Source organism: Ascidia mentula, chromosome 1 (assembly GCF_947561715.1).
Source record: "Ascidia mentula chromosome 1, kaAscMent1.1, whole genome shotgun sequence".
Lineage (NCBI taxonomy): Eukaryota > Metazoa > Chordata > Ascidiacea > Phlebobranchia > Ascidiidae > Ascidia > Ascidia mentula.
In genome coordinates this window covers 65,185-89,385 of record NC_138566.1, presented here as the reverse complement: position 1 = coordinate 89,385, position 24,201 = coordinate 65,185, and the positions used below count along the sequence as shown (strand labels likewise).

Here is a 24,201-nt window from a genome sequence, read left to right as displayed (position 1 = left end):
GATATCTGCTTGACAGCAAGTATGCACGAAACTCCAAGAAATAATATTTTCGTATCTTCAAAACTCGACCAGCATTTTGAAAGTTGTGTGATTCCCAATAGTATTTGGATCGTCCCGTTGTGAATATTCTGGTTATGCCTCGTATGCTCTAAAATAACAAACCACAGGCATACGCCTTATAGGCTACCAGATGGACAAACTCATTAAAAATCAACATATTTCAAAGTACATACCTTTAGAAATACTGTTAAGATTTCAAGAATCAAAACGAAACATTAACATATCAACAATAATATGTTCACATAAAACCAGTTATTTGTGGATCGCCATTTGTCGATTATCAATCCTATGATTTCGTTTCAAATCTTCCGTGTTCAAGTTCACAAGAAAGTCTTGTGATTTTATCAAATTTATGCAAAACACAGACGTTGTGGAACAAGTCTGAACAGTTTTGGGTCCGCTTGGTATAAAGACTGGTTAACCCCCCAATAACCCAAACTACTTTATTTTTTGTGAACCGGAGCTGAATCTAACCCAGTTATTGGTAATCCGAAAAAAAAACGAACCAGAACTGTGTTCAGTTCAAAATAAACCAAATCTAACGCGTCTTACGTTGCTTTTTACAGTCTAATTATTTGTATGTGACATTATTACTAAATTCGACTCAGAGGGCAGACTTCTTTATTTGATTGAAAGACACGTTAGCAATGTCAGGCGTCGTTAAGTTTAATTTGTTCCAAGCGCGTTAGTGACTGAGCGAGTAACTTCTAGCGCGTGCCAGTTGCTTGTCGAGTGACCGATACTAGTTGAACACCGAATAATGACATCGAACTCTCCAGAGTAAAGTGCGAACGGTTATTTAACAAGTTACAACGAAAAAAAGGTCTGTCGTCGAGCCGTATGCCAGAAGACTGTGCGAGTTCTGCCGGAAAGCAGCGTACTACAAATGTGTGAAGAATTAAGTAGGAAAACATGCGTGTTGCTACAGCACAAGCAAACGTTTGATTGAGATTCATTTGATGAAGCTCTTGTTTTGTGTCTGGATGCCATCATTTACTCTGTTCAAAAAGAACATTTTGTTGAATATTTAAATAATTTACCCTTTTTCGCATCCGGCATGTACTTTGCTTGTCAGTGTTAAAGTGTGTATCGCTACGAAGGCGCGTTGGTAAATTTTTGTGTGGTTTGTAAGTTTTACGTCATTTTGCTTACTTTATATCTTGTCAAACGGTAGTGATTAGTGTTGTTTCACTTTCAGGCAACCTTTAGATTTCCCTTACTTTTATAAAACCTCATTTGTTTCCATTTAGACCCAGTTTTCATAATAATTTTATCCTTTCCTCTGACAAATATTGTGTTGGGGTTTGGGGTACCCGTACCACTACCAACCAATGCAACCATCAGTGATGGATAAACCCAGATTTACCGAAACCGATTTAAACAACATGACCAAAGCAGAAATAGTCAAAAAGTTTCTTGAGTTGCAAAATATGCACGAAAAACTGAAAAAGTCTTTGAAAACGGAGCCTATAAGCAAGACTGACATAATGGTAAAGAAATTTCAATCCCAAAAAACAAAGAAAAAAAAAAAAAAACTAATTGATTTTGTGAAGTGCAACTATCGCTATATAGCTTTAAAAGTTGCTTACTTGGGTTGGGAATACAATGGTTTACAGGAAAATGGTGATCTTGCCGACACAATAGAAGGTGTTTTAAAGGAGGCACTACGTCAAGTAAGACTTGTTGGTCCAGACTTGCCGGTTAGATTTACAAAGTGTGGCCGAACTGACAAAGGCGTCAGTGCATTTACACAAGTGTTGAGTACACTGGTACGCACCAAACACACATCAGGTCCACATCTTACCCCATGGAAAGATTGCATGCAAAACAATGAAATCCACTCTTCTGATGAACAAGTTGAAGCCATGGTTTGTGAACCAAATACACAAAAAAATGATAGAATTTCTGAAGACTTTCAAAGTTGTGAAGACCAGGAATTTGAATATGTCTCAATGTTGAACCAAGTTTTGCCGCCAGAGATCCGAGTGCTTGGTTGGATCTCAGTTGATGAAAGTTTTTCAGCTAGGTGGCAGTGTGCACAGCGGATTTACCATTATTACTTTCCTATTGGAAAGTTGAATGTGGCGAAGATGGCCGAAGCTGCTAAGCTTTTGTGTGGTTCACATGATTTCCGTAATTTCTGCAAGATAAATGTTGCCAACTGTAAGGTTTTTGTCAGAAGAATTGATAATATTAGTTTCAAAATGTCGCATGAACCATCTGCCAATAAGATGTACTCAATTTGTTGTGCTGTCATTTCTGCCTCTGGATTTTTGTATCATCAAGTTCGACAAATGATGACAGTTCTTTTTTTGGTTGGAATGGGCAGAGAAGACTCTTCACTCATATCGCAACTACTTGATATCGAAAGTTGCCCAGGTCGCCCAGTATATGATCTTTCTCCTGCCTATCCACTTGTACTGTTTGATGCATCGTACGATCAGCTTAAGTGGAGACTGCAACGTATGTCTGCTGCAAGGATTCTTTTGCATTATCAAACTATGTGGAGTGAACTTGCATTGAAAGCTCACATGGTGAAAGAGTTGATTGAAATGTTAGGAGAAGATGAGGAAACTGAGCTGACTGGAAAGATAGAAGGCTTCATGGGGATTGAGAATGCCACAAGTTTGACTGTTAAAGACCTTCACAATGAAATCTGTGGGCAGTCTGTTGCCCATGGTGTTAACTTTCAGTTTCTCAAACAAGCTTGCTCCTTGCACCACAAAGTGTACAAAAAAGTCATTGATCGACAAAAATGCAAAAGTTTTGAAGAACATCTTAAAACTTTTGAACAAAAACGCAAACTTAATACAATTGATGAAATTAATTCAAGCAAAATAAGATGTTTAGATTAATTTTATTATTGTGAGATTTTATCTCTTAGCATGTTTTTAAATACTTTTCCAGATATTCAAAATCTAGAAAACTGTCACATGTATTTAACATGAAGTTAATAGGTGGAATGTGCCATGTCAGATTGTAATGCTGCAAATGTGTCTGAAATAAAAGTATAAATGGCATCGGAAACAGGTTTGTGTCAAACTTATTTGTAAATATTTTGCTTACTTTAAAAGATGATCTCTTTTTCAAGCAACACTTTTTGCTTCTTGCGGAGACGACATAAAACTTTGGGATACAAAAGATTTCCAATTGGTTAAACAATACAACTATCACCAAGGAAACGTTAAGGATGTGACTTGGACAAGTGATAACAAGGTAACCAGTGTTTTAAGGCTTGGGTAACTGCTGGTATTAAGTATTTATTTAACTGTTCTTGTTGTAGGTTGTTTGTAGCACAGCAGCATCTGGAGACAAAATTGTTTTGTGTGATTGGAAACTAAAAGAAAAACCTTTGGTAAAGTTTTAACATCCTACAAACTCAATTAACATATTCAGCAAAGTGGTGTGTTGCTGTTTGTATGAGCAAAATGCGTGTATTAATCAATAATTTTAAATGAAATCCTTTGAGATTCCCCATATAATTCAGAAGATCTCAAGCTATTGTAGGATATACATAATTGAAAAAAATGGTTAAGTTTTAATTGAAGTTGTAATTGATATACAAAAAAGAAAGCTGTAGTATTATTGATGAGTATGTAGCGATTATTCTCTGCAGTTTAAATGTTCATGATCATTATCATTACTTTTAGGTTATTGACGAACTTGGTGTTGGGGAAAAGCAGATTTGTGCTCGTGTATCTTACAGCGGAAAGAAAATATATTCTGGTGGAGTCGCCGGTGATGTTAATGTTTGGGACCGAGAGAGCAAGATTCTAAAAAAATCTTTCCTGGTTTGTGTTGTTGTACTCAGTAGTAACACTGGGAGTTGTGTGTGTTGTTGTACTCAGTAGTAACACTGGGATTGGGTGTATTGTTGTACTCAGTAGTAACACTGTGAGTTGTGTGTGTTGTTGTACTCAGTAGTAACACTGGGAGTTTTGTGTGTTGTTGTACTCAGTAGTAACACTGGGAGTTGTGTGTGTTGTTGTACTCAGCAGTAACACTGGGAGTTTTGTGTGTTGTTGTACTCAGCAGTAACACTGGGAGTTTTGTGTGTTGTTGTACTCAGTAGTAACACTGGGAGTTGTGTGTGTTGTTGTACTCAGCAGTAACACTGGGAGTTGTGTGTGTTGTTGTACTCAGTAGTAACACTGTGAGTTGTGTGTGTTGTTGTACTCAGTAGTAACACTGGGAGTTGTGTGTGTTGTTGTACTCAGCAGTAACACTGGGAGTTTTGTGTGTTGTTGTACTCAGTAGTAACACTGGGAGTTTTGTGTGTTGTTGTACTCAGTAGTAACACTGGGAGTTGTGTGTGTTGTTGTACTCAGTAGTAACACTGGGAGTTGTGTGTGTTGTTGTACTCAGCAGTAACACTGGGAGTTGTGTGTGTTGTTGTACTCAGTAGTAACACTGGGAGTTGTGTGTGTTGTTGTACTCAGTAGTAACACTGGGAGTTGTGTGTGTTGTTGTACTCAGTAGTAACACTGGGAGTTGTATGTGTTGTTGTACTCAGTAGTAACACTGGGAGTTGTGTGTGTTGTTGTACTCAGTAGTAACACTAGGAGTTGTGTGTGTTGTTGTACTCAGTAGTAACACTGGGAGTTGTGTGTGTTGTTGTACTCAGTAGTAACACTGGGAGTTGTGTGTGTTGTTGTACTCAGTACTTAGTAACACTGGGAGTTGTGTGTGTTGTTGTACTCAGTAGTAACACCTAAGGTGTGTGTGTTGTTGTACTCAGTAGTAACACTGGGAGTTGTGTGTTGTTGTACTCAGTAGTAACACTGGGAGTTGTGTGTGTTGTTGTACTCAGTAGTAACACTAGGAGTTGTGTGTGTTGTTGTACTCAGTAGTAACACTGGGAGTTGTGTGTGTTGTTGTACTCAGTAGTAACACTGGGAGTTGTGTGTGTTGTTGTACTCAGTAGTAACACCTAAGGTGTGTGTGTTGTCGTACTCAATAGTTACACTGGGAGTTGTGTGTGTTGTAGTGCTCAGTAGTAACAGTGGGAGTTGTGTGTGTTGTTATTTTGAGTTAATTACTGTTTTAAGATGTATTTGTTTTATGCACAGAATACTCACCCAAACCCCATTACTTGCATGGCTCTGAACAAATCTGAGACGTTTATGGCAACCGGCAGCAGCAAGGGAAGTGTTGTGATAAGAAACCTTAATTCTGATGTCACAATAAACCCACAATTATCATGCAAGGGTCAAGCAGTCCGCTCCATGATATTCTCACCTTGGAAACATTCATTGTTGGGTAAATGTTTGGCTCAAATATTATATTTTTGAGTGCAGCTTTATGGTTAAGTTAATGTGGCTGCTAAAAACACATTACACTAAAATATGGTTTGTTTTTTCAACAAACTAATCTGTTGGTTGCCCTCAGGAATGGCTTTGGATGATGGGAGTATAAATTTATGGGATTCATTACAGCAACAAACTTACCACAACTTTTCCGAGGTACACAAAGCCCCTGCAATGGATCTGTCTTTTTCACCTTTCAATGACCTCATATCTGCTTCTGTCGGATTGGATAAACAACTTATTATTTATGATGTCACTAAACACAAGTATGAACATGTATCAGTACTTGAAATATTAATGTTTTAGTTGTGGGTTATTTGTCATGAGCATTGGTAATTGTATAAAATGTGGTTTTCATGATATTTAAATGTTTTTGAACCAGAGCAATTAACAAGACCCTCGTTGATCAACCCCTGACATCAGTTACATTTGTCCATGATGGAGTTTCACTGTTTGTTGGTTCATCCCTGGGCAGGATTTATCAATTTGATTTGCGCTCTTTCAACCGAGCAGTGAAAGACGTCGTCGCCCACTCGACATCCGTGCAGAAGATCACTGTGCAGAATATTAAGGTCTTGGCAGAAATAGATCAATTCTAATTGAGTTTGTGACATCATAGTAGTTATTGTGTCGCCATTTTTCCTCAAACATCTTTGTGGGATGTCATAGAACAAATATATTCAAACCTCACACTTTGAACAAAAATATTCCAAAATAAATTGTTTTTGTTGCAGACAAGAAAGTCAAAGAACAAATTATCAGAACCAATCGAAGCTTCATTAAATGTTTCATCCAACAGTAAGCTTTCTGCATTTAGATTCTATCAGAATGTTTCAACAATTTTTGTTCCAGGACAACATGGAAGGGGAGACTTTGATTCAAAACCACAAGAAGTCCGGAAACAAACAGGAGGTTGTGGTTGTTTAATTTAAAAAAAAAAGCATTTGACATGATTTTGAACTCTTAGCCTTGCCTCAGAGCTAAAGCTTTCTTATTTACAGGTTTTTCGAATGGTTTCCCTGACAATAAACAGGACAATTCAGTTGTTAATTCTACCCCAAGCATTACATCTCGGTTTCATTTTCATAATGTTGATGATCTTGGAGGGATAATCTCACCGGTACGTGATGAAGTTTTTGGAAACTACTCAAATACATCAAACGATGGAACAACGATCCATGGAATGAGCGATACGGCCGGATCTTACACTGATGGTCAGAACCAAACTATGCTATTAATTTACAATTGAATGCACACACTAAAATCCATTCAGTGAAGAGGAAATGCTGAACTAATAAACCATTACCTTCAGATATTCTGTCCCCGATCTCAAGTAACCAGATTAAGCCCCAAAAACAACGAACCCCACACTCCGGGGTCCAAATCCACACACGGACCTCACCCCATCCTTTGAGGGAATCAAACACATTTCAAAAAAACAATGAAAGAAAGGAGCTGCTCCCTATCAAGGGAAATTTGGCACCAAGCTTGGTTACAAAGATATACGCAGATAAAACTAGAGCAATATTAAAAACACCACTTGTAACTGTAGATGATTCTTCATCTGTTTCCATTGCCATCCCAAGTTCAACAGACAAACCCTCAGCAAACCAACCTTGTGGGTAGAACAACCTTTTTATTTAATTTATGACCTCACAAGCTTCAAAATATTTCAGCAGTAGTGGAATCGTCAACAAACCCTGAAGCTATCTCAAATCATGGTGAAAATATGACTGCTCTGCAATACCAAGCTGAGTATTTGAGGGTGACGGTAAAGGAGATTGTTGATGAGTTAGGGTGGGTACTGATATTTGTTTGAAGTTTTTTAGATGCTGTTGAACAAATTGCAAGCTTGGTTGCTAATTGTTTTCCCAAAAACAATTTTCCTTGCCATTGTTGGGAATTGTCGGACAATCAGCAATATTTAAAATGACCATTATTCCTGTGTTTTGTCCCAGAGATGAAATTCGGCACCAAAACAATGGGATTCTTACATCTGTTGTGAAACTTCTCATCCAACATGAAGACATGATCCGTGACCTCCTTGCGCAAAGAAGATGCAACATCAACGAAGATCTTCTCATGGAAGTTGAGAGGTTAAAGGAGGAAAATGAAAGATTAAGGAGGAAATTTTAATGAAGAACATTTTGTTGTTCATAACAAATAACGTATTGATGCACTTTGTGGGTTTTCCACATGTAAAATTTAAACTAACTTTGTCACTAAAAGTGCTTACTTATCGGTGTCATCTATGTGACATGCATCACTAAATGCCTTATGACCTCACCTAGACTATTGTTTGGCAGACAACTGAAAATTAACGTGGACGATACAAGAATTAAAAGCTTATTCTGCTAAACTTGTTGAATATTAAAAATCCCTCCATGACCTTTCTATAGTTTAATTTGTGCCTCTCTCTCTTGCTGTTTGTGCCTTTAGTTTTGTAATAGAAATTCTTTATCTATTTGCGATGAAATGTAAGGTGGGTAGGTTACCTTCCAATAAATTTATTTAGTAAAGTGGTTTGTAGCATCATCTGACATCAATAGTTTTTGTGTTTTTAAATTAATATGCTTTTGCCGTAGGACGCATTGGGTGCGGATAGAAAAAATGAATAAAATAATGGTTTTTGGATTGATTGAAAATATTCAGTTTCTGTTATAGTGGGTTTATCGATTTGGACGACGCTTGGATTATTGGCAGTATCGATTACCAACCAAAATGCTTTGTTCGAGTGTAGATTTGCTCTGTGGACGCAACTGGTCGGGTTTTTATCGATGCCTGTCGACATTCGAACCAAGACTTCCCAACAAAAGCACAAACTTTCACAAAATTATTGCTTGAATCAATTTAAAAACACTTTAAAAAACAAAAGCGAGCGCTGTTCCCAAATTGTATCAGATACACACATGAGCAAGAACTGCTGTCCATCGTTTAATCAATTATTCAGAAAGGTTTACGAAGAAAGCGTCCATGACTCCATTGTCTGGTGACAAAGCTTATCTCTAAAACAATGTGCAAATACGATTATTTCATCACAATGGACTTTAACGTACAGCTGTACACAACCAATAAAGCTTAACATTTTTACTTGAGAATACTTGAAATGCAAAACTAATTAGTAGCGGAAATAGGAACAACACGCGTAAAAAAGCACAACTTTAGATTTTCGAAAAAGTTAACTGTATATATTGGTGTACTTGTTTTTGGCCATCAACATTCAAGTAGGATAAAGTATGACTTGACGATTTTGCTTTTTTAAAAAGCCCACAGTGGTGGCCGGCAAGTCTTGAAAAGCAGTGGAAAGTATGTACTTTGAAAGCAAATTACACGTAGCCTCGGGCACATGAGCAGTGTTTTCGTACTTCAACTTTGCTTAAAGATAAAAGATTTCCAAGGGTTTGTAATCTAAAGCGGCCGAGAAAGTTTTCAAAGAATACAGCAGTACTTTCTCTTTTCTTTGTATGGGTTTGGTCCAGTTCTGTGGTAAAGGTAATCTTCGTGAGCGTGCGCTTGGCAATAAGCAATTAAGTCTTGACATGCTTTGCTTGTACTTATTAATTCCGTTTCGCCATTTACTGGCCTTAGTACATGTTTTGAATCATTCTGTGAACTGCTCTCCATTTCAGCACGATTTCAACTCTATGATTTTGTCACAATAGCACTCCAATCTTGATAAATGTTCGTCACAATTGCACAGTAAGTTGTTCTATATTTCCACGAAAGTTTTCTTTTACTGTTGTCAGTTGTGCAGCATATTTGCCAACTGGTGATCAGCAATTTTTAGACTTAAAACAAATCACCTAAATAAAAAAGCAAATTCTAAGATAGCTGTTGGCAGAATATATTGGACGCTACAAGTTAATATAGCGGTTAATTGTTGTGTCACTTTGGGTACCAACTGTCTGCCTCAACTTTACTTCTACTATTCTCAACAACGCTTGCTGATGCGTCGATTTCTCCAATTGCTTTCTTGGGTCCAAGTCGATATCGATTGAAATGGAAGGAAAAAGGCAGCAGTGACAACAAATACAAGATGGCGGCGTGTGTTATGGTTGAGTTTCTCTTCAGTATTTGACACCTTCTTGCTACTTCCTTTGTAAATGTCCTTAGTAAACTGCTTGAGTCGTGACTGCTTGCAAGTAACTACCGCCTTCTTGGCAGGTGTTCGGGGTCACTGAATATTGTCACAAAAGTCCTTGGCTATACAGCAGGATGTTTTAACATACGGCGCGCGTATAAATGAGGCGCGGACTAATTTTCACACGTCTAAGAAGGTATATTGGGTCGTCTGTAGAATATTTAAAACTTACACAAATTGCGTGCCAGGGCGCCTTTAATTGGTTCTAACAGATCAAGATTAGTTTACCATTCAGCATGCATTTGCTCGTTCTAAATTATAATTATTGAGTTTTTTTCAGACAGGAGGCATCCAAAACTATTCTGGAACCTTCATTCATTATAATGCTTAAAAACTGATAATTTATTTGCATTTTTTTATTTATGTGCATTTAAATCATTAACTGGCTTAATTTATTATAATTTGCCCTTCTTGTCAATTTTATTGATATGTTGAAAGTACGGGAAACATGCAGTTTAGTGTTATAAGATGGTTTTCTGTATATAGTTTTTGCAAGAAAATAATTATGAAGTACAACTTTGTAAAACGTAAATTTGTGAAAGTTGCGCTATTTATAGGAGTAGTTGGGTTATTCTGTCACAAAGAACAATTCTTAAATTAAATTTCCATGCCACCCCGGGTTCAGTGATGGCCACTAAACGCCACGGATCTGCCCAAACAATTTGACCCTGGATTGACATTGGAAAATTCCTGCACTGGAGTGAAGTTCCCCCAACTTTTTAACCCGTCTTCTTTACCGTAATTTTCCGCCTCCATTCGTGTGTGAAATTTATCTCATTTTGATTTTTTAATGAACGAACGATAAACTTTATGAAACTTTGATGTCTAACAACATTATGATGTCACAAACTAATTGTTCACGTGTATGTACCTGGTTGTTCAGCACTTTATTGGACTACCTTGAATTCTACGCAAATCTTCTGGTATTTGTGTAGAAACAACAACAGGTTATTTGGTCTTGTTTAAATCAGTGTTTCCACACAACACAACTGGAAAATGCTGAAAATTCACAATTTCTTTAAAATATTTCCAAAGATTCTTGTCGTGATGTTAGGAAGTTTTTATAAAATGAACGTTGGTCATTAATAAACATTTTATATAATAAAGATTCATCAGTGCAATGTGTGTAGCGCTCCAATGAAGAACACAGCACGAAAATATCGAAATAAAAAATCATTCAGCAAGTATTAACACTATGTTTAGAAGAAAGCGTCAAATGTCCCATTTTCGAGGCCCGTTTACAGAATCATGCAAGGCGACTTGTTTTCTTTGAATGGGTTGGTTTTCTCTGTTTTGCAGAGAAAGTAATCGTCGTTCATGTGTGTGTCGCAGTAATTAAGTAACTCCTTGCAAGATTGCGATACAGGAACCCGATCGGTCCGCGCCTCTTGACGGAGTTGCTCCAACTGTTTCTCCAAGTCACGGATTGTTTTGTTGTTTGCCATGGTAACGCTTTAAAATGATGTTTTTCTGTTATAAATGAAAAGACTTTTAATCATTATTACTGAAGGATTTGTTCCTCGAAATTTTGAACTAACTTTTATATCAGGTAGGCAAGTTGCTCGCATTATTAACAGGTGTATGCTTTGTGTCAAGGCACAGAAATCAAGCTTACATTTGCAAAAAGCCGATTAAAATACAACAAGTTTTATGTACCTAACGCTATTGGCTTGTTCGATTATTTTGTTTACTTACCTTGACCTGCTGTGACGTAACAATCCAATCCGATATCAGTCGCCACAGATTTAACCAAGTTACAAAACTTGTTTTTACAAATTAGGCTTAAAAGGAAAATAACTTTTCGATAACCAATAGACTTGTAAAGGTGATTATGTCGTCACTATAGTTATTTACTGGTACACTTTATTTGTAGAAACAAGGCGGAAGATGGCAGTCTTTCAATTTGTTCAACTTAAAATATTTTGTTACATTCAGCTTGCAGACCCAATCTTTGAAATACAATTGCTCGTTTTGTTCAATTACCGGAAACATCCAATGTGACTAAATTTTGACTAAACTCGAAACTGTCCAGCAGTTGTCTTAACATATTCACAATGTAAACTGCTTCTTTGACTTTTTGCCACGCGCGCAATATTGTGATCTGACCAGACTGGTGTGAATTATCCAACAAGCAATTTGTGAGCCCCAAGAGAGCAACTGTATATTGATTATGTCTGTGCTAATTAACTTTCTGTACATCTGCGTCCTGTCTCATAATTGATCGAATGGTTTATTTAGAATTGTGTTTGGTTTTTACTTAACTGCATGGCTCGTGTGCACTGGGACAGTACGTCAGGTTGCACCATAGCGAGCTGACAACAGCTTATAAACAATGTTGAACAGATGTAACATACGCTTGCATTCACTATGTCAGGCAATCTTAAACGTAACAATAAGTCCTTGTTTTGTGATTTTGCTTTTTCGAAACCATTATTCAGTGACCTGTACTGTTTCGCCACAAGCAACAGTAAACAAACGTTTGTATTGTTACATCATAATATCTCCAAACAAACGCAGCATTCTAACCTGTTATACCTTTGTTTACAATAAACCAGTGTTTAATACGGTCTATATGTTCAACCGGCTGCTGCTTATAGTCGTTCACAAACGACAAATATTTCGCATATGGGTGCGTGAGGCTCTGCTTTCCTGTATGCCACCCACAAGGCTAGCAAACGCTTCGTCTGTCAATCACATTTGCATGCATTTGCTGCCCTGGGGCTACCAGCCTGGCATTACTACTGCCGCATTATTTTTACTTCTCACTGAACAAACTTGACTCGTGGCAAGAGAATCAATACAGTAAATGTAGAAGCCATCAAATAATAGCCAGTCTAAAAGTTTTCAATCCTCTTCCATCAAACGTTTTATTCCCATTGTTATCTTCGTACCAACTTGTAGTTAGTGTGTGCGCCACACCTAATACTGGTGCGGAAATGGCGCCATGTCATCTCCGCTATGCTGCTGTACAAACGAAGTGACGCAACCACCGCCCGTTCATACGGGCCGCCTACACTTTGAACGTTGTTTAGGCAACAATTATGCAGCACTACACGCTGTACATCCTTCAATCCAGCATTGACATGGCAAAAAGCATCAAATCAACACAACACGCATAAACATTGAAATATATACTTCGTTAAACCCAAATATAATTGCAGTGGTTGAAGTTACTGTTGACTATCGACCCAACCAAACCTGACCAAACTCACAAAGTGAGTGATTTAAATCGGTCCAATACACCAATCACAAAACATTGCTATGAATGTTGATGTTCCTGACCGTTTGCTGCTACTGTATGTTGCATGGCTTGCTTTGCAGGTTGGCATCTGTCAGGGTTCCAGTCACCCTGGGTTATCTGATATTAAATCAATAACCCCCCTGATAAATTGCCAGCACGCGAAAATCAATAGTTGACCCATATAAGCGGTTGGACTAAGCCATCGTATTTCAACTCGAACCACGTATAAATTGTGTACACACTCACTTGTATTAAGAACTGAACATCTAACAAGTCAGTTCTACATCATCGACGTGCGACTACGTAGCGTTTGCATTAATAATTTAGCTTATATAGAGTAAACGCTTGCCCTGTAGCTTTTAGCCTCAACCAACTGTAGTTAACATACTTTGATCGGCCCTTGACTTTTGAGCATTTGTAATATTTTGAAAGCTTCCATAATTTCACGCAGAACCAACTCCTGGCCTCCCGTTAAAACAAGTGGTGTTTTCCACTTTAGTGCGAGCATCAGCTGTCAAAAAGGGGGAAGCTGTTTCATCGTACTTCTGCTATATTTCTTTCGAGCTCGACGGGAAGCACTCATCAATTTACTGACTAGGACTAAAACTATCGGTAAAGCTACCTTGCTAATGTCTAACATATTCAAATATATTCGGAGTAAAATTCCCAGTGGCCAGCTTCACTGGCAAAAGTTTCAATGATTTTAAGTCAAACATTTTGCCCAATTCCTTGTTAACTTTGAATACAGCTGTAGGTACATAGCAGCTCTGTGCTCAATATTAACAGCAGCTCTGTGCAGTGTTGGGAGCTGCGACCGATTCGTCTTGGAGGCAAACTAAATAATTCATACCTCCCGCATACTGGCTGTACAGCACCCTAAGTCACAGCAGTTGGTTGTGAGGACAATCCATGACTTCATACATTAGGTCAGGGTATCTCAACCGAGGGCCCGTGGACCCCTAATGGTTCCACAGCGGCTTATTTAAAGGGGAAGGGACTTTTAAGGAAGTCGATTTCTTAGTGGGGTCGCCATCACTCGATGCTGGAGTCCAGAGAGTAAAAAAATCTGGCCAGGTCCTCATCGATTGTTACGACACAAACTTTATTGTGTATAAGCTGCAGACAGATGGCCACTGTTTCGACTCGTTGTGTTATATGGCACAGCGGCAGAAGCGGAACGAAATAACAGCAGTAAAAGACGGGGCATCCAAAATGTTTATAAAACTAAACGTCATTAAGTTTCAGTTAATTAACAATCATCACGCATTATTCCACGTCTGTTTGTTTTATTGTTTGGTGTAAATTTTATGTTCACCACAGAAATCAAATTTTATCCCTTCAACATCCGGGCAGCTTTGCCAGTCACGGTTGAGTGCACAACTGTGTTCGTTTATTCAACGAATGAATAAAAAACAGTGTTGACAAAAAAGTGTTTGATTATTGTGACCCGTTCCCCGCTATATTTTGCAATAGGATACTGCGGGATATAAAAAACACTAGAATAACATCAACAAAAACAGCTTTTAAGTAGATTGCTTCAAACATAGCGAACATTTCCAACATCCAATCAGGTGAGTGTTTTTTTTCCAGCACTTTCTACCCTAGCTTCGATATAATCAATCCGTCTTTCCAGACATGTTAGTTTTTCATTCAAACGAGTCAACCTGTACCTGCAGGAGGAGTCAAATTCATTGAGGAAGGTCGCAATTTTCCGCATACATCCAGTCACGAGTTCAACGTATTCCCGATTATTCCAATCATCCTGAATGTTCTGATGTCGCCCAGTATCGCCCAATGTCATCGAATTCGACATTTCCTCAAGTTGGCGCAGTTGAGCTCGCTTTTAATCGACCTGCATTTAAATAAAACTTTGATGTGCCCGACCCTTATACCAAGAACAAAACCTGATCGGGATTCGTCTCCAGAATACCCTGGGTTCAAACCCCGGTGTGGTAACAACGATTAAATCCTGAATACACGAGCCGCTATTTGAATGAAGACGAGAATTCTTCTTTAATATATTATGCTGGTAGTTTGTGTTTCTGCTTGAAAAAACTTAGTGGATTTGTTACCTGGACTTTTTTTGCCAACAAAACGAAATTAACAACAATACAACCTTTATTATTTGTGTTTGTAGAAAGTGACGTCAAACTCGTTACAAGCGAGATATGCAAATAAATATGACGTCAACCAACTTTATTAAGAAATGTAGTTGATAGAAAATCATAAAAAAAGGCCGTTTAAAATATTCCTCCAAGATGGCTTTACTGAAATTTGTCGTCAAATTGTCGATTTCAGGTAAAACTCAGAGATTAGCATATTGTGTTTCTACAAACCTATGTACGTTAAAGAGTTCTTGTGCAAAAGTAATTGTGACAAACAAGAACACTCATTAAACCTTTTCTCAGCATTTCCACCCAAACCGAAAACAAATGTTTATACCTGAATTATCCTTTTTGCTGCGAGTATTCAAAATTTCATCTAAAGATGGATCAAAGGACTTCTGTAAGCGAACCAGCTGATATTACTTGTCGATAACAGGCAGAATTTTGCATAAGCCAGCTTGGTAATGCTGATTCCTTATTGTTTCTCCACACCAGGAAGCTGGGCTGCGCGTCTCAATCCGCGCTGACGTAACGGAAACAGTTTGCCTCTGTGCTGCTACTGGCACCAATTACCAAACTCATCAGCACGCTTGATGAGCTACTGATGATAGTTTAAACATGGCGGAAAATACATTTGAACATAGAATCGTCTTATCATTATTTGGAAAGGTGAAAATGAACACCTGCCAAAATATTTTTTAATTTCTAATATTTGCTCTTATTCTATCAGAAGCCAGACATTTATTGCAGAACAGCGAAAAGGCTGAATGACAAAAATGTGAAATAAATATATTTTGTAGCTGACAATATTTCATTTTTGATAAAAAAAAAATTCCAACAAAAATCTCCGGACGAAATGTGTATTTCCGTAAATATAAGATCAGTTATTCGGATGAATAGTCGGCCATGTGGAAAAGGTTTCCATTTTGTTGGTGGAAGTTTTGATGGCGTGGCGAAATTGTTGGAAGTATTGATTTCTTAATTTAGAGATAAAATTTATTTATGTCTCTTTCATTAGGTTCTGTTGAGCTTTGTGTCTAGGCCTAGCAATATTTACAGCGTAAATTTTCTGTTATTTGATGGTTTTTTAAATTCAACATGCCTGAATATTTTCAACGCCCAGAGAACGCTCTTCGCAAGGCTCAGGGTGAGATTCAACCGTTGCTTAGTGACCGTTCCTTAGTAAACTTTTTATTTTAGAGTTCTTGGATGTTGGAAAATTGAAGCCAGCATTGGATGTCCTCAGCGATGTTCTTCGAAGTAAAAAACATCGCACATGGCAAAAAGTTCATGAACCAATTATTCAGCAATACCTTGAGTTGTGCGTTGAACTTCGAAAAAGTCAAGCTGCCAAAGAAGGCTTATATCAGTACAAGATTATTTGCCAACAAGTATTTTCATTTTTTACTTGTTTTAGAAATAATTTAGATTCGCCCATTTAAGCCACCATCAGTTCACTATAACCCCCCCAGTCACATCTCCATTAAATTGTTGTTGTTTGAAACGGAAATTTATGAATCCAGATTTTAAAAGTTTTCATTTAAAATTGTAATATTTTATTAGGGAAATTATCAATATGTTTTTTTGCTGTATTTCAATCCAAGTATGTAGAAAATCTCCACTTGTTCATAAATGTATGCAACAAATTGTCTAAATGTAAATGAGATTTAACATTGAAGGTCCCAGATATGATGGTAATAATTCTGCTTTAATAAACATGTCTATGTTATATGTATGATGAGCCAACCTTTACTCACAATTATAAGAAAATCTTTGACTGTTGACATAAGCAACAGTTTATACATGAGTGGGTATTTTTAACTATTGGTTATGAGAAGATGAAAACTTTATTTTAGGTTGAAACAAAGTTGTTTAAACCAATCGATCATTAAAATAAAAACTAGAATTCTTAAACCTTAATGTTCTTGCTAGGTTAACACAAAATCGTTGGAAGATGCCGTCAGTCATTATTTGAGGTTGGCTGAAGAGAAAACAAAAGAAGCCCGAGAGAAATCTGCCGAGACGGCGCTAAAAATGGTTGAAGATTTGGACATGGTTGAATCACCTGAAGGGTAAAAACTATTCCGTGTTGTTTACAAATAATTAACGGAGAAGCGTTAAGAATGCTGCTTCGGGCGGTTACTGGGGAGGATACGCAAGACCGGACAGATAGACTCTTATTGACACCGTGGGTTAAGTATTTGTGGGAGAGCTACAGACAATGCCTAGATTTGCTGAGAAACAACTGCAGAGTGGAGAGGTTGTACCACACCATAGCTCAACAGGGTGAGGAACCTGAAAAAGAAAAGTATATTGTTGCAGATTTGAAAAGTGACCTTGAATTTTTCTGCAGCTTTTAAGTTTTGTTTGAATTATGATCGAAGGACAGAATTCAGAAAACTCTGTGACAACTTGAGGAATCACGTTAAATTAAGCGAACAACGTCATGGGACCCAATTTTCTGTCAATCTTTCCAATGTGGAAACTCAAGCTTTGCATTTAGAAACAAGAATTGCTCAACTTGATGCCGCCATACAGATTGAACTGTGGCAGGTGAAATATTTTACTTCGTAAATATTTGTTGTTTTAAGTGATTTATATGGTTTGCTTTTGACCATCACCACCAAAAATATAAAATCTGTTTGTTTTTCGTGGATTGCTTTATCCTTGTGAACTTTAAAATGATAACAATTCTGATATAATAGGTAAAAATTGTATTAAAGTTTGTTGATTAAATTGTAGGAAGCTTTCAAAGCTGTTGAGGATATACATTATCTGATGTCATTATCCAAGAGGCCGCCAAAACCTCAAATGTTGGCAAATTTCCACAGCAAGCTTTGTCTTGTGTTTTGGAAAGCTGGTAACATGTTGTTTCACGCTTGTGCTCGACATAAACTTTTCCACTTAACTCGGGACATGAAGAAGAACCCATCGATGGATGATTTGACTAGGTGGAAATTTTGTTGTTTTGTCAAATGACCTAAGGGTTTATCATTGTCAAAAATAAAACTGGTTGCACTCAGTTGCCAGAATTGTGATTATTTAACTATTTTGTTGTTTGTTTAGAATGGCCTCACTCATGCTGGTCGCAACGCTGTCAATTCCAATAACAGAACAAAAGCATGGCATTGGAAAAATTCTTGACATGGAAAATGCGTTGATTGAAAAACATCTTAATTTGTCAAAGTTGTTGGGTCTCGACCGACCGCAAACAAGGGATCTTCTGATCAAGGACTTCGTAAGCAAAAAACATTGTATTGGAAGCAGTTGTTTAAACCCTGTTTAATTCTTTTACCTTTCAATCGTAACTTAAGTCTTAAATTCGCCACAAGAGTTGATTTAAAATTTTGAATAATTTTTTTCCAACCCCGGCCTCCCCTTCCCATCAACCAGTCAGCTTGCGTGCCATTTGTGGTATGTTGGTGTTACGTTGTTGGCAGAACATTTGTCAACAAAACTATTGGGTTCTAACAAGAAGTCGTTCTGCTTCTTGCTGGGGATTCAGTTGTTGACGATTGCCGCTGAGAGTGGATGAGAAAGTGTTCTTGTCCTAGTTTTTGTGGCAAACAAATTTTTGCGCTTTTTATACCTTTGTCTCGAGATACATCAAATTTTATTGGCTGAAATATTCAGTCCCTGATTCTGTTTTCGAAGCCTTGAATGTTTTCAATGGTTTGCAAGGCATATTGTAATTCTTGTCAACCAAATATGCAAAGTAAAATGATGAACGTAGACTTTCAGAAATGCCCATGGTTACCTTTTTTTTAGTTGAAATACAACCTGCTCCAATATGTTCCTCGCCAACTTCGCGACTTGTATCAGTGGCTTGAGAAGGATTTTCATCCGTTACGCTTGACCAGTCGAGTCTCTGGCGTCCTCCAGTGGATTAAAGAACAAACTCGTGAACCAGAATTGCTGCAATACATTCCTTATCTTGAAGATATTGTGATATCAAGGGTTTTGCAACAGGTTGGTTGACAACTGACATGTTTGTCCCATACAATATTGCTATGTTTAATTGTTTTTTTCACATTTATACACAATTGTTGTCCTAGGTGTCTAAGATTTACCAAACAATAGAAATCAATCATTTGTTGGGACTTTTTCCATTTTGTTCAAGACTTCAGCTGGAAAGAATGATAGTAGATGCTGCAAGAAATGGTCAGCTACAGGTAGACTGTGAAAATTTGATTATTGTACAACCAGTTAGTTTGAACTATTGCAACAATTAATCAAATTCCTTTCACGTACAGATCCGGATTGATCACAATCGTGGCTCACTTAGTTTTGGAACTGACCTCAATGCTTCTCCACTTTATGTTGAGGATGAGTTTTTCGATACCTACCGGTTGCAAAAACTTCCAAGTGAGCGTGTCTCTGAGAGGTTTAATTTAATGGCAAAAGCTTTGCTTATGTCCAACCAGATGCTCTACGCTCCAACGCTGGAGGTAAGAAAAAAAAGGCGGTCCCATCGTGACGCCATAACTAATGTGATCTGTAATAAATTTCTGGGAAACTTCCTCTATTTTTTGTACGGTAATTTGGGGATCGAGCCCAAGTCCATGTTTACGCTAATGGAAACAGACACAAACATAAATGATGGTTTGCGCAATTGCATTACATTATGGAAAACTCAGATACGAGATTTTGCGGCGATGCATGCGCCGTACGTTTCTTTTACTTTGGATGAAAAGGCTTGAATAAATATGGTGCCAAAATGGATTAATTGTGTGTTAATGTGGCTAAAAAAACATACAAAAAAATTACATGATGTAGCCCAGTAAGCCTCTGCATATTTGTGCTATGTGTTTGAACACAAGAGTAATGTTGCTTTTGTTCAGCAGCGCAAAAAATGATTTACAAATGAGAAAAGTGCATGCTATTGTAATTGCGAGACCACTTTTGTCCCAGTCTCTTGAAGTTGAGCAAATAAAAATGGCACTTGTTTCGTAAAGTTGCAACATGTTTGGTAACAATGGCAAACTCAAGCACAACAATCCAATGCCTTTGGCGACATATTTCATACAATGAGAGCCAATTTACGGACATTCCCGGTTATTTACAGCTTTAATTTCCACTCATACCAAGCGCACCAACGTGTAACAGCGCAAAATTGTGATTCTGACCAAAAGCTAAAAATTTGGACTTGGGGCCACCGTCTGGCATTACTTGTGGGACATTACTGTTTATGTTAAGTCCAAACCTGTTTCTGTTGAAAAATATGAATCGGGCAAAAAACCATGGCAACTTTGTATTGCAGAATGATATTGCACGGCAACAGCAAGCTGTTTATTCATATTACCAAAAAACCCGACAAAAAGACCATGAAGCCATCCTGGAACGAAAGTTTATCATTGAACAAAGGAAGGAGAGATTAGAGCACATTACATTGGAGAAAGTAAGATGCTGATTTGTCAGTGTTAATCAGCAGTCACTATCCTTGGCCACAACCTACATGTTGTTTGCTTATGTGGAAATGTCTGCAACATTATATTGAAGTTCTTACCATATATTCAGCATTATGTTGGATGTATTTTATAAACTTCACACAAGTTTTGCTGTATGTGCATTTGAGTGGTTGATGACCACAACATTTAAACAAATTTTATCCAAAAAAAAATTGTTGTTTAAAGGAACGAAAGGAGCAACGTGCAATGTTGGAACAAGAGGAGGCGGTGAAGGTTGCCGAGCAACAAAGGCTGAACAAGGAGCAGAAAGAAAGAGAAGCTCAGAGAAGAAAGGAGATGGAGGAAGAGGAGAAAAGACGAAATGCTAGTGATCGCATTGAAATGATACGGAAGAGTGAGATTGGGCAGAAGATGTTGAAAGACATAGATCTTAATGTAAGTCACCATCAGTTAATTCAAACCATCGTCACCACAATAAAAAGTCAATACACAAATATTAAAGTTTGGTTTTGTCTTTCTCATGCAAGCAGTCACTATCCTAGGCCACAACCTACATGTTGTTTGCTTATGTGGAAATGTCTGCAACATTATATTGAAGTTCTTACCATATATTCAGCATTATGTTGGATGTATTTTATAAACTTCACACAAGTTTTTCAAAGAAGTGTTGTATATGATTTCTATGGAACAGTGAACACTTATTTGTGTAGAACTTGGATCAAATAAATCCTGATGAACTGATGAAGAGGCAAATGGAAACGATGGAGAGGGAGAAGAGGGAGATGCAGGATCGATTGAAAGCCCAGGAGAAAAAAGTAGAAAACTTGTTACTTTTTTGTGTATAAACTTGTTTTACTCCCCCCATCAACCAGTCAGCTTGCGTGCCATTTGTGGTATGTTGGTGTTACGTTGTTGGCAGAACATTTGTCAACAAAACTATTGGGTTCTAACAAGAAGTCGTTCTGCTTCTTGTTGGGGATTCAGTTGTTGACGATTGCCGCTGAGAGTGGATGAGAAAGTGTTCTTGTCCTAGTTTTTGTGGCAAACAAATTTTGTACTTATATTTATGCAAATCTTATGGTTGATGCACTGTCATGTTAGATGGATTATTTTATGTGGTGAAATAGCTTTACTAATTGTCCATTACATGACAGGTTGATTTCTTTGAGCGTGCGAAACGCATTGAGGAAATTTCTTTGTTAAAAACAAGATATGAACAGAAAAGGTTAGAAGATATGAAACTATGGGAGCAGCTTGAGGAAGAAAAGGTGGCGTCTCACGTTTCTTTCATAAACTTATTGTCCTAAAACGAAATTATTTAGTTGGAGAAAATGAAGTTGGACCAAGAGGTTGCGGTCGCAAACAAACTCCGTATGAGCAGGATGAGACAAGATCGCACTGTTTTCATTGATAACCTTTGCCAAACACGGATGGCTGTGTACGAGGTTGGGTTCTATTTTACAGTTTTTTTTTATTCTACACTTGGACAAACATTAACGCTTCACACTCTGCCTTAAATTTAAAAAAATTATTTCTACCTGAATGTCACAACCAGGGGGGTGGTCCTTGATAAATGGGAGTCACACTCACTGGTGTTAATTCTGGCACATGTTTGCACTTTGTTCTTAAATCAGGGCACAAAAGTTTTTTTGCCATGGCCCTTAAATGTTATTCCATAGGAAAAGATTGGGGTGTTCAAGGAAATGCTCTCAAAAGAGCGGAAGATCAGACTTGAAAAACGTCGGGAAGCAAGAAAAGAAGAGAGAAAACAGAAGTGGTTGAAGGAGAAGGAGGAGGCAGAGCAGAGGAAGAAAGATGAGGAGTTGAAGAAAAGTATTTATTTTTTATCATTTTTTGTTTTCCATATTCACCTTTTCATGTTTCAAGAACGGGAGCTGGAAGAACGAGAAAAGCAGGAGCGTGAAGAAGAGGAGAAGAAAGCTTACGAGGCAAAGATGCAGATGTTGAAGGAGCAGGAGGAAAGGCAGAGGATGAGGGAGAGAGAAATTGAGGAGAAGTTAGAACGGGAGAGAAGGTCGATGACTTCAGATGTTGGAAGATCGGAACGGTAACACTCATTCGCTTAGTTAAAAAAAAACTTAATTAATATCATTTGTCCAAATAAAATAAAGTGATTCTGGAAGAGCTTGGGGATCTCAAGGATTGGACAAAGATGGTGGATTGTGGAGGCGAGGATTTGATGAAGGAAGAGGAGACACAAAACCAAGTGTAGATGTTTGGAGGAGGGGTGGAGGGAGGGAAGTGTAAGTAAACGACAACTTCTCATAGTTTTCTATTAAATAATTTGTTGAATCTGTTCTCAGGCAACCTAGAGATACTTCTCCATCATCTAAAGCTTGGAGAAGAAGTGATCATCCCCGTGACATTGAACGACCTTCCCCAAGGGGGGGTCCACCTCCAAGGTAAAGGTGGTTTGAAGCGAGGCTCTAATTTCAAATAGAATCTGTAGAAATGGCCAACTTCTCTTCTCAGTAGTATTTCATGCAATGGCATGAATTGCAGGATCGTCCCACTGCACAGGTCCTTGCTTGACGATCACAGCTATCATATCAGATCATAATGAAAGTTGCCTGGCACCAGTGTACCTTGGCCAAAATAAACCCTGTGAAACTGCCAAGCTCCTGTAGCTAAGTTGGTACAGTGTTGGGTCTAGTTAGCCCAGGGCTGTGAATTCAATCCTCACCGGGAGTTGTTTCTTTTTAAACTGGCCCCCACTTGCCTGGGCTGCAAAGCCTGTTAGCCTAACTATCTTACGATTGTTTGGTTTGAGAAAAAGAATTCCAGCTATTTGTCATCTTGTCATTATTAAAGTTCTAGAACCAACCTTTGTGTGGACAAAATCATCCAGAAAGTAAAACCGGTTTTGTTCCTAGGGAAGATTTTGGTTCTTGGAGAAGAAGATCCCCAGGATCACCACGAAGGTCTTCACCTCCTGGGAGGCGTCGTTCTCCTCCTGGAAGAAGAATTTCTCCTGCTGGAAGGCGGGATTCTCCACCAGGAAGAAGTCCTCCACCTGGAAGACGAAGATCTCCTGCTGGAAGAAGAAGTCCTCCTCCTCCTGCGAGATCTGCTTGGAGACGTGAAGCTCCATCAGAGTCCTCCAACTGGAGAGGAGGCAGAGACCGTGCTCCAGATGCGGGACGTGGATCAGAGGCTCCTCCTGCATCGAGCCAACCTTGGAGACCAAGGTTTGACCCAGGAATTTGTTTGACGACATTCCTCGCAATTATAAAATCTATTGGGAAATTTGTTGTTTAGATTCAGACAAGGCAAAGGTGAAGCGCCACCAAGTGACGGACCTCGGCGCAAGCCACCTAGTGATGACGACTGGACAACTGTTCGACGCTAATCTATTGCACCAGTTGATTGGGATTCTGTGTATAAATGTGTAAAGTGTTTGGTGGTTTTTCAGATGTTTGGAATAACATGAATGCAAAGAACTGGTGTAAATATTTCAAACAGAACAAGAATATTCTGCGAATACGAATTGCAGTCGTTGCTACTACAGAAGAATTTTAAAACTTGCCATAGTTCAGGCCATAAGTGTCCTGATTGTGAAGTAGGAATCGCGGTACTGAAACTGTCAAAACGTTTTTGCTAATTAATAATTTTCAATTATTCTCTCTGAATGAACGGCAATAACAAGTTTGTGGTATTGAAAGCGGAGAACGGATGCTGCCTTTGATGTGATCTTGTTCGCAAATAAGATAGGGGGAAATGAAGGGAGGTTTTAATCACAGGTTTCTGCTAAATAAATGATTTGTATGGAGACAGCTGATTGGGAAAAGTTTAGGCTATTTTTTTGTTTCCATCTTTTTGTAGGTATTTTGTAAATTTTGACTCGCAGGTTATTTTTTATTTCAATTAGATTGAACAGCGAATAACGAACGTTATCGTTGACTTGCTAAAGTGAAATGAA

At 38.1% G+C, this 24,201-nt stretch overlaps 3 protein-coding genes and 1 non-coding gene across 6 annotated transcripts; all 4 read left to right on the top strand.

The window, feature by feature from the left end:
* Positions 1 to 1,241: 1,241 nt before the first annotated feature.
* LOC145897071 (putative tRNA pseudouridine synthase tag-124) lies at positions 1,242 to 3,042 on the top strand. Its single transcript, XM_082985241.1, has one exon. It carries the CDS (start codon positions 1,392 to 1,394, stop codon positions 2,913 to 2,915), a length of 1,524 nt encoding a protein of 507 aa, XP_082841367.1. The 5' UTR covers positions 1,242 to 1,391; the 3' UTR covers positions 2,916 to 3,042.
* Positions 2,952 to 7,950, top strand: LOC145897052 (protein NEDD1-like). 3 transcript variants are annotated; one of them, XM_082985230.1, is made up of 13 exons: positions 2,952 to 3,090; positions 3,152 to 3,276; positions 3,344 to 3,415; positions 3,711 to 3,851; positions 5,130 to 5,319; positions 5,449 to 5,632; positions 5,749 to 5,938; positions 6,101 to 6,164; positions 6,219 to 6,278; positions 6,368 to 6,580; positions 6,679 to 6,984; positions 7,046 to 7,163; positions 7,325 to 7,950. In XM_082985230.1, the coding sequence occupies exons 1-13, from the start codon at positions 3,075 to 3,077 to the stop codon at positions 7,500 to 7,502; spliced, it is 1,857 nt and encodes a 618-aa protein (XP_082841356.1). In that variant the 5' UTR covers positions 2,952 to 3,074; the 3' UTR covers positions 7,503 to 7,950. The 3 variants fall into 3 exon arrangements, with proteins under 3 accessions (XP_082841356.1, XP_082841349.1, XP_082841339.1); XM_082985223.1 differs by having other exon boundaries at positions 7,043 to 7,163; XM_082985213.1 differs by having other exon boundaries at positions 6,101 to 6,278; positions 7,043 to 7,163.
* Positions 7,951 to 15,866: 7,916 nt separating this feature from the next.
* On the top strand, positions 15,867 to 23,763 carry LOC145895033 (eukaryotic translation initiation factor 3 subunit A-like). Its single transcript, XM_082983780.1, has 21 exons — positions 15,867 to 16,000; positions 16,054 to 16,244; positions 16,786 to 16,925; positions 16,976 to 17,139; positions 17,207 to 17,406; positions 17,596 to 17,804; positions 17,920 to 18,091; positions 18,622 to 18,822; positions 18,909 to 19,025; positions 19,107 to 19,301; positions 20,114 to 20,251; positions 20,487 to 20,696; positions 20,972 to 21,076; positions 21,416 to 21,529; positions 21,584 to 21,706; positions 21,941 to 22,094; positions 22,149 to 22,329; positions 22,394 to 22,525; positions 22,586 to 22,684; positions 23,156 to 23,470; positions 23,541 to 23,763. The coding sequence occupies exons 1-21, from the start codon at positions 15,952 to 15,954 to the stop codon at positions 23,629 to 23,631; spliced, it is 3,300 nt and encodes a 1,099-aa protein (XP_082839906.1). The 5' UTR covers positions 15,867 to 15,951; the 3' UTR covers positions 23,632 to 23,763.
* LOC145887874 (small nucleolar RNA SNORA74) lies at positions 21,122 to 21,311 on the top strand. Its single transcript, XR_014399354.1, has one exon. It is a non-coding gene; the product is annotated as a small nucleolar RNA SNORA74 (small nucleolar RNA).
* Positions 23,764 to 24,201: the final 438 nt, after the last annotated feature.

Bases quoted from the DNA above. Each gene is read 5' to 3' on its own strand.
- LOC145897071 (XM_082985241.1), top strand. From the start codon at position 1,392: ATGCAACCATCAGTGATGGATAAACCCAGATTTACCGAAACCGATTTA.
- LOC145897052 (XM_082985213.1), top strand. The intron at 3,852-5,129 runs GTTTGTGTTGTT...TTTTATGCACAG, and splicing joins TTCTAAAAAAATCTTTCCTG to AATACTCACCCAAACCCCAT. The intron at 6,279-6,367 runs GTTGTGGTTGTT...TCTTATTTACAG, and splicing joins AGTCCGGAAACAAACAGGAG to GTTTTTCGAATGGTTTCCCT.
- LOC145895033 (XM_082983780.1), top strand. From the start codon at position 15,952: ATGCCTGAATATTTTCAACGCCCAGAGAACGCTCTTCGCAAGGCTCAG. The intron at 19,026-19,106 runs GTAGACTGTGAA...TTTCACGTACAG, and splicing joins CAAGAAATGGTCAGCTACAG to ATCCGGATTGATCACAATCG. The intron at 22,095-22,148 runs GTATTTATTTTT...TCATGTTTCAAG, and splicing joins AGATGAGGAGTTGAAGAAAA to AACGGGAGCTGGAAGAACGA.